Here is a 9,970-nt window from a genome sequence, read left to right as displayed (position 1 = left end):
TATCTATCACATTACCATTGCCAGCCTTGCCATTCCACTGGTCATTAATCATATAGATTATTGCATTCATGTTATATATATATATATATATATATATATATATATATATATATATATATATATATGTATATATATATATATATATATACATATGTATATATATATATATATATACATATGTATATATATATATATACATACATATATATATATATATACATACCTATATATATATATATATATATATATATATATATATATATATATATATATATACATACATACATACATACATACATACATATATATATATATATATATATATATGAGAGGTAGGGGGGCTAGGTGGGGGTATATTTCTGTTTTTTTATCGCATTGTATGATTGATGCAGGGTATAAGCTACCAAAAACTTTGGCTTCTCTGCTTCGGTACGAGAGATACATATGTCGTGAAGGCATTATAGTATATTCACATTCACTCAGACCATGTTAGATGTTTCTTAATGTTTTTGATTCATCTGATCTCGGCTTCAAATGAAAATGGTAAACAACTCATAATACATACTAAATCAATGGGATGATACTGCATAAAATTTATAGAAATAAACTGTAAATTTCATTCAAACTCTAGCTTTTTACCGCATGTTAAAAACTCTTCCTCTACAATTAACGAGAGCTCTGGCTTGAAACACATTGGAGGAAAATTCAGTTACATTACTATCCACATATAATCTCTGATTGTCCTTCTAGCTACCAGAGAGCTAGAGAAACCATCCACTTCGAAACAACCAAAAGGTTGAGTAAGACTTTCATGAACCTTGCCACTTCTAATCCTTGTTTGAATCATCTTCTCTGGGCCATGTGATCGTCCAAGGCATATAAATCCACAACAATCCTCTAGATATTTATCTTTAGACCTGAAAGATGTGATCAACGTCTTTGTCCAATCACCTTGGCTTGCATGTCAGAATACATTTTATCTCTCTACATACGCAGATTTTTGTAGTGACTGCTACATATTTTAAAGGAAGGAATTGCACTAGGATGGAGTTCACATCTCTAGAGTAAGTCTTCCCCTTATCAAACTTGTAATGGGAACAATCACATTAACAATTTTTAAAGAGTGTGTCTACTTTCATGTTATGTTTACCTTTGCATATAGAGTGGGTTTTCTGCTGCTTCTATTAAATCTATGGCTAATCAAGTAAGAGTCTATCTTGTTGTACCAAGCCCTTGGACAAACATAAATAAAGAATAAGATGTCAGATTTTCTATTTTCTAAAAAGGGAATGCTGAATGTGGAACTTAATCAAGGCAAAAGTTGAATTGACTATAAAAATAAAAATAGATGTAAACTATTGGCACCATGTCCACCAAGGGACTATGAAGTTATGGTGGGTTCAATTGAGATGTTATAGTGATTTCACAAAATAATCTTATTGCCCAGAATAGTGGTTACATTCATTTCCCGTTAGCAACCTTAAATCAATCCTTTTTTATGCTATCTAGCTACACTTCACCATATGCATTTTCATTTTTATATAATTAAATAGTAACTATGCCCCAACTGTTGTATCAATACAACGATTATTGACAATTTATTTCTAAGAAAACCAAAAGGCAATGAGAGAAGCATAAGAAGGATTGCATACTACAAGGGTAAAAAAAATCATGAGCTTGGATATCAGTTGGAGCAAAACCACATCACAAAAAACACATTGTACATTGAACGGACAAACAATAAGTTGCTTTCTTCCAATTTTTTACATTTTGCATTAAAGTAAACAATATCCAAGCCACTTACAAATATGTTTGCATCTGAGCATCTACAAGTCACATTTACAAATTTGTTAGCATCTAAGCATCGAACATTCAAACATAGTGAGCAGCTATAGCCAAACTGGATGCTCAAATAGACTTTATATGAGACAAAGAGTAGACAGACATGGTTGCTATCATTTTGGAGTTTAGGATTTGCTCATCTATCGCTTTTTTAGACTTTATATCCTCATGTTAGGGCTTATTTATTTCTTTCTAAGTTTTCCAATGTACTGCATATTCCTTTGCTTGGTTTCAAGAGTTGGCCTTTCGATGATTGGAATAACTTAACAGTTCTATGTATGATGATATTGGCCCAACCTCTGTAGCTCTTTTCCTCTACGTTATATTCATTTGAATGATGATTCTAAAATGTATGAAGGCTTTTATGGGAATGTTTAACCAAGGATCAAAGGCAATGACGACATATGGGCTAATAAGGGAATGAGGACCTATGGGCTAATATTTGTACTGTTTTGAGCATGGTTTCATCAATACTTCACAATATAATATGATTATATTATTCCTAAACTGTCACTGTCCACTTATTCTTCATAATTATTTTTTGTCTGTAAATTTCAGATATCAACGAGAAGAAAAAAGAATTGATGCTTGGATAAATCTGCAGACTTCAAAAGCTGAAGCTGAAACCAAAAAACTTGAGGTATAAGGAGTGTGCCTATAAATATTTGTACGCATTTTTCCTGTTAAAATATTCAATGATATTTCGTCGAGGAAATATCCTTGTCTGCTACATAATAATTGGCAAATTGTCTTGGTTTATGTCTTTACAACCAATTCATTATCAATGCATTTCAACATATTTTTTTAACAAAAACAATTTACTTTAATGAATATAATACATGTTTTAAATATATCTTGATATTAATTAAATTTTTTCGTTTAAATAAAATTTTGTACATATCCCTATCCAAATCGATATGGATACCCACTTGTTGCTCGCATGGATTCATTTACTTACCTTCACTTTCAACTAGGCAAGCTTTATCCAGATACAAAGGTGTGTAAACAACTTCAATGGCTATTTATGACTATTTTTATTCCATTTTATAGCCACTTTAACCCCTGAATAGGGTTTTAGGCATGCCTTCCTCAATTGAAACTCATTATTATCGACCCTTGCTTTCAAAATGCCCATTCACATTTCAATATTTTTCCACACTCTATGCCTTACGGTTTCCTTTGCAACATTAGATGCAAATGCTAGTTTAACTATATCAATTCCTATACATACTAAATATAATCTGGTATATTTACAAATTTATGTATATGTACAATAATTGTGCAAATTTAGCGTGTGGGGCGAAGTCTAACTGTATTTCAAACTAATCGATCACAATTCCTTCAAAAATGTAGAGGAGCAGAAAGCAAGGGAGGAGCAGAGAAGGGAGGGAACGAAGGATTCACAGATCCTTCGATTCTGATCCTGATCCTTCTTCTGTTCATTTCTAATAATCTTATTCTCTGCATAATTTCGGAATTCTTTATTCGCTTATTTGCTAGCTTTGATTGAGGATTTTTCATGGCAACAGTAAACCCAATTTCGGCCGAAGACAGTGAAAAGAGGGAAGAGTCACAGTCCTCTGAAAGTGAAGGGCCAGAAGGTTACAGGAAGGGAGGATACCACTTTGTACGCATTGGAGACACCTTCAAGAACGGTCGTTACGTTGTTCAGAGCAAGCTTGGATGGGGACACTTCTCTACAGTCTGGCTTGCGTGGGATACCCATGAAAACGTATTATTAAATCTCTGCCTATTGATTTCATTAAGCACTTTGAAATAAATTTGTGCGCATTCAATCTGGTTCTTAATGAAAAAATTATGCACATTCAATCTACTTATCTTAGTATTAAAATTTGTGCGCTCTCTGTCTGTTTATGCATATATAGGAGATTGGGGATTAATCCTGCAAAATATTTGCCTTTAAAGCTTGGAATTTGGAATGCCGTAATTTGCCCCTTTAAACTTAAGAGAATCTGTCTGTCTATATAATTGCAAGTAGAGTTTCAGAAAATTCAAACACCTTTATCAATTTGTTCATTTGCTCTGTACCTTTATACACAATTTTATATTTTCTTTTGTCATTTAGTATCTTATACTCTCTGCTCTGAAGTACATCTTAAATTCTTAAAGCCTGTTTCGATTTAAAAGTATGAAGTCCAGGATTTGGTAAAAAGAAAACAGGAAATCCTGAATTTCAAATTTCAAAGCCCCGGTTTCAAACCCTGTACCGTCCATTAGAATTGTGAAATACATCTTAAATTCTTAAAGCCCGTTTCGATTTAAAAGTATGAAATCCAGGATTTGTAAAAAGAAAACAGGAAATCCTGAATTTCAAATTTCAAAGCCCCGGTTTCAAACCCTGTACCGTCCATTAGAATTCTGAAGAGATTCTTGTCCGTCTAATTGAATTTTTATCCATTCATTGGATTTGAATTCTGAATTCTCGTTAGAGTCGGAAAAGGAGTCTTTTCTAGAAATTGTATTTTGGAAAAAAAATTGTAAGTTTGGTAAAGATCTCTAGTTCAGTTCATTCCACTTCATTCCACAGACTTCATTCTCAACATATAAACAAATCAGTCCTTTATTTTTTCAGTTAATTCCATTCATTTCATTTCTTTTAAAATGAAAAAACAATCCTTATATACTTAACTACATTTTTATTTTTTATAATCTACTTGAGATTAGAGATTCTACAAATATTTTTATCCATTCTTGCATTTAGAGTCCAAAACAACTTTTTATCGCTACTCAGGAAAATATAAAGTATTTTCCACTTCTTTAATCACATCTTAGTGAATAAGTTGAGTGAGCAAACACATTTAATGGTTAAAAACATCTAATGGTTAAAAACATGTGCTTCTTCTTATATAGATTTGAAATTAGAAGAGTACATCCATCATAGATATTAGTAATCAAATTACTTAAAAAAAATATCTTATTCTATAAACAATAGAATCTAATACACCAATTGGACATTTTGATTATGACTATAGAAATAAAAATAGATAACTTCTTACCTTTCAATCAAGGCTAGCATATTAAAAAAAAGAAAAAGAAATATTTTATATATAGTAAGTAAAATTAGTATTAATATTTAAATCTGTATATGTTATAAATATTTAAGTAATTATTTTTTAATATTTAAATAAATAGTGATCATAATAATTTATTTTTAAGGTTATGGTTAAGTTAGATATTCAATTGTTTTGTTGAGGGTGAGCCTCCGACCTAAGTGGCAGTCGGAGGAGACATGCTAAAAAATCTAGTTAGCCGTGTGGCCGAGGCCGAGTTGTGTTGTGATTTTGACGGATGGATAAGGGATCCCCTGTGCTAGGGGGAGGAAACATGCTAAAAAATCTAGTTAGGGGGAGGAAGCATGCTAAAAAATCTAGTTAGCCTAAAGCTGGTGTGGCCGAGGCCGAGGCTGATCCCCGGGTGACTTTGACGGATGGATTAGGTGGGGGTCCCCTGTGCTAGGGGGAGGAGACATGCTAAAAAATCTAGTTAGCCTAGAGCTGGTGTGCTAGGGGAGGAGACATGCTAACAAATCTAGTTAGCCTAGAGCTGGTGTGGCTTAAGCCGAGGTGACTTTGATAGATGGATCAAGTGGGGTCCCCTGTGCTAGGGGGAGGAGACATGCTAAAAAATCTAGTTAGCCTAGTGCTAGTGTGGCCGAGGCTGAGGTGACTTTGACAGATGGATCAGGTGGGGTCCCCTGTGCTAGGGGGAGGAGACATGCTAAAAAAGGCCAAGGCCGAGTATGATCCCCGGGTGACGACGATTAGATCTGGGTCGAGGCTCCTCAAGCCACAAAAACTTGACAAACAAACAAAAAGGTTAGATATTCAATTGGTTTCTTAACCGTTAATACCACTCAAACTATACTTCCAAAATAAATTTATTAAAATTCAAATTTTAACATATATAATAATTAAATTAATTTAAAAATAAAATAATAGCAATACTGCATTAACATTTATCATAAAATCTAGAAGTTAAAATGCTTTCTTATTGAATTAAGCAATTTTTTTTGGTAAAAATCAGATAAGAAAAATTTCATATTTTATCTTGAAATCCAACAAAATGAAAGCTCACCTCAGCTAACATTTTATCATAATTTCTAAAAATAAATAAATCAGATGTGAAATTAGAACATTTTATCATAATTTCAAAAAATAAATAATCAGATGTGAAATTAGAATTGATTAGTTTTGTTTGGACTTATGCAACATTTGAACGGATGAAATCATTAAACGGCTGTAAAGGATTTGATCTGCTCTTATGTTTTATTTCATCATAAAATGTGTGAGAAATTTTACTTCTGTTTTTGTGCACAATCTTTAATTTGTTTTATAAAATGCAGAAACATGTTGCCCTCAAGGTTCAAAAAAGTGCACCAAATTACACAGATGCCGCAGTGGATGAGATTTCAATTCTCAACCAAATTCGTACTGGGGATCCCAACGACGAAAAATGTATTGTCACATTGCTTGATCATTTCAAACATAATGGACCCAATGGACAACATTACTGTCTGGTATTTGAGTATTTGGGCAACAATCTACTTTCTCTAATTAAGTATTACGATTACAAGGGCATGCCTCTGAAAATGGTTAAGAATATTTGTTATTATACCTTGATAGGATTGGACTATTTGCATCGCAGACTTTCTATCATTCACACTGATTTGAACCCAGAAAATGTTTTTCTTGTATCTGCCATTGACTCCTCAAAGGACCCTCGGAAAAATGGCAAACCTCTGATACTTCCTCCTCAAAAGAGTAACGAAACCAAACAGCCGTTGAGTTCTGCACTGCCAAAGAAGCCATTGAATTCTGCAGCTCTAAATGCAACCAACCTCCCATCTAATTCTGCGGAACCAAAGGAGCCATTAATTTCTGCAACCGCAAAGGCAATTGCAAGCATTAGTACTCTGGGACTAACAAAGAACCAAAAAAGTAAATTGAGGAAGAAAGTCAAGAAGTTAACTCTTAATAACAGTAAAAATGGATCAGTAAAAGATATACCAGAACCGAAATATATCACAGCAGAGAGTGCCAGGACAGAAGTTCCAGCGGATAGTGGTGTCAAAAAGGAGGATAATGGAGAAAAGGTTGCACCCCACAAAGTGGAGAATGCGGAACAGATTGTACCCCTCAAAAGGATGAATCTCGATGTTAGGAGGAAGATACTGGCCTCAATAGACCTCAGATGTAAAATAGTTGACTTTGGAAATTCATGTTGGACTCATAAACAGTATTCCGATATTATCCAGACAAGACAGTATAGAGCTCCAGAGGTTATCCTTGGAGCTGGTTACTCCACACCTGCAGATATGTGGTCTTTTGCATGCATGGTCTTCGAACTTGCTACTGGTGATGTACTATTTCATCCCCATAGTGGAGATGGATACAGCAAGGATGATGTAAGAACATGTATTCTTTCAACTTAGGCCATTGATTCTTTTCCAATTGCAATCTAATTTGATTATTCGACATCGCTGTCAAAAAGTAATCCCAAATCTAAGTTCAATAGTTGAAACCATATTATCTATTTCTGTTCAATTCCTCCAGTTTCTAACCTGGCATGCCTGCTATATTCCTGTTTAGGACCACCTGGTCTCAATGATGGAGCTTATTGGCGTGATGCCCAAGGAAGTAAGCACTGGATTTCACCCGATATGAGCTCTCTTACTTTATCACTCTTTTAACATTATATAATTATTCAATATTGATTTCTTCCTTTGGATTTCTATAAGCTGGAACTTCTTAATCACTAGCATTTTCTGGATTTTTACAGAATTTTCCTGATTAAAGATATCTCTGTGTATAAACAAGTTGAAATTGTTCTATGTCAGAAAACGCAAGGCACAAAATCTGCTACACCCATGATAGGAAATCTGTTCTAGCCCTTCTACCAAAATTGCGAGTAAAAAGGCAATATAATAAGGTTCGACCACACTTGTGTTATCCAAGCTTCTTATCTACTTTGTTTCCGGGGATTTTCCAACTCTGCTACATACCCCAACAATAGAAATAGAGCTACTCTCCTCATGCCTTTTCACTGGAATTCCCCAGTGGATTTATCTTGCTTGCTGTTTTTGCTTCTTCATTCCTTTCTCTAAATGTTTCAGGCTTTTCTATAAACAAGGCTGTTTCTGTTGGTTCAACTCATTATTCCCTTAAACTGAATTGGGATCACTTTCACAAAACATTTCCAATAGAGGCATTACTGTCTTCATTCACTCTTCTACAACGCTCTTGCAGATTCTACTTAACCAAACTGATCTTTTTCTTTTAGTATTATACCTCTGAAAACCTTCTTAACCCTACTTTCTGGAATCTGAACTAGAGCAGTTTTTTCTTCTCTATAGCTTTTCGAAATCTCTTCCTTCGACAGGATGAGATCACATTGTCATATTCATCAAATCTTTATTACGGTTCGTTTTCACACAAAATCTAGCATAGGGGATCAAATATAGCATTTTTCTATCCCTAGGATAGAAAATCCCAATTGAGTTGTTAGTGTATCAACTTTTCTACATTGTACATAAAAGAAACAAACAAACCGGGGATTCTTATGTCAGTTGAAGTCCAAGTTGTCTTCTTTATAACTGACATATACCAAGGTCCATATATGACCAGTTTAGATGTATCTTAAATCTAAATCTACAATCACTAAGAGGATCAAGTTCGTAGTTAGTATGAATCTAATATGGTGCTCTTGCATTCCATAATAGTTTTTCTCAAGCTTTTAAATAGGCTTCGTCATAAGAAATACCATAGTCATGCAATAACATGGGCTTGTGAACCACTATCCCTAAACCCATCAAATGACTAACTTGGACCTATCTTAACTAGTCTATGACTTAAACATTTAATTTTATTTTTATTTAAATAATTTGGTTAAGTAAACATAACATTATATTATATTATATAATGTTTTACAACATCATTGCCATATTGGACTTTAAAGCACCTCTCGGTGCAATAAACTAACCAGTTTGTATATATTTTCTACAAGTTGGATACTGAATCAAACATGGACATGTCTATATTGAATTTCCCATCTGTGACATTCAAACAACATTTGGTTGCAAGAAGAAGATATATTAAGACAACCCAATAGAAAATCGGCAATAGCTATTACATTCAATTTGTCTTTGTTGAAACCATCATGCTAATACCAACCATCTCCTAGTATGTAGCTTTAAAACAACATTAGTTGCATCAAGAAAAATAGATCTGACAACCTTCTCATACTTTTGAGTTGCTTGTTATTCTCATTAGTCATCTTTTCCTCCTATTTTAAGTTTGTAATGGTGTTCAGACAGGAGGTACAAATTAGTTTGGCCACAACTTTCAATGTTTTTATTTCATATTATATATTCCATCCAGTTTTCTGAGTCATCTCCCAATTGTCATGTTGCTATTATATTGTTTTCTTCTTCATCCTTCTAGGTTTCCATGTTTTATGATGTAGTCTTCCTCCTCCCTTGCTAATGAAAAGTTTCTCTACCATATGCAATATGATGTCCTTTATTCTTCTTTTCCCTACGTACCTCACCATAGGCAATATGATGTCGTTTATTCTTCTTTGCCCTGCATACCTCTTTTGCTGAAGCTTCTTCAACATCAACTTCCTTATTTTCTCTATTTCCACATTCAACCTATCCTTTGGCTTGTTGGAAAATGAAACTAGGTTTGGTCCTTATTAATGTATTTGAGTCATCTTGAAATGTACTTGTCAAAAGAATAAAGAAAAGAATTATTATTATTATTACTACTACTACTACTTATTAAAGCATAGGTTTCATTCCTCGGTCATCATGTTTTAGGTCAAAGTCCCCATTGAGGACTTCTAGGATATATTCTGAGTTAATAGAGTCATTGTACTTTTAAAGAGACATTTCTTGGGCTTTTGAATAAAAAATAAATATGTTGCCTCCACAGCAAGTTGGCATTAAGATGACCATGTCAACCTCAAGGAGGGTTATTTGACCTCACCTAAAGACTATAAAAGAAGCAATTCAAATTCATTTGAAGGAGAACATCTCAACCAAGTTTGATATCTCTTTGGAATCCAGAAAAAGTGCGAAGTGAAGGAAGAGGGCTAAATAAGTGCGAGT

The 9,970-nt window shown here is 33.7% G+C and overlaps 1 protein-coding gene across 1 annotated transcript in view; it reads left to right on the top strand.

The window, feature by feature from the left end:
• The first annotated feature begins 3,212 nt into the window (after positions 1-3,212).
• Positions 3,213-9,970, top strand: part of LOC149172175 (uncharacterized) — a 93,392-nt gene continuing 86,634 nt past the window's right edge. Inside the window, exons 1-3 of the mRNA XM_089426229.1 lie at positions 3,213-3,574; positions 6,206-7,267; positions 7,452-7,499. Coding sequence (XP_089282355.1) covers positions 3,362-3,574; positions 6,206-7,267; positions 7,452-7,499 — 1,323 coding nt within the window. The 5' untranslated portion in view covers positions 3,213-3,361. The remainder of the gene's footprint in view (positions 3,575-6,205; positions 7,268-7,451; positions 7,500-9,970) is intronic.

The sequence above is a fragment of the Pinus tabuliformis genome, chromosome 4_2, assembly GCF_031772625.1.
Source record: "Pinus tabuliformis cultivar Carrire ecotype Pingquan chromosome 4_2, CPIR1, whole genome shotgun sequence".
In the NCBI taxonomy this organism is placed as follows: Eukaryota; Viridiplantae; Streptophyta; class Pinopsida; order Pinales; family Pinaceae; genus Pinus; species Pinus tabuliformis.
This window is presented reverse-complemented; position numbering and strand designations above follow the sequence as displayed.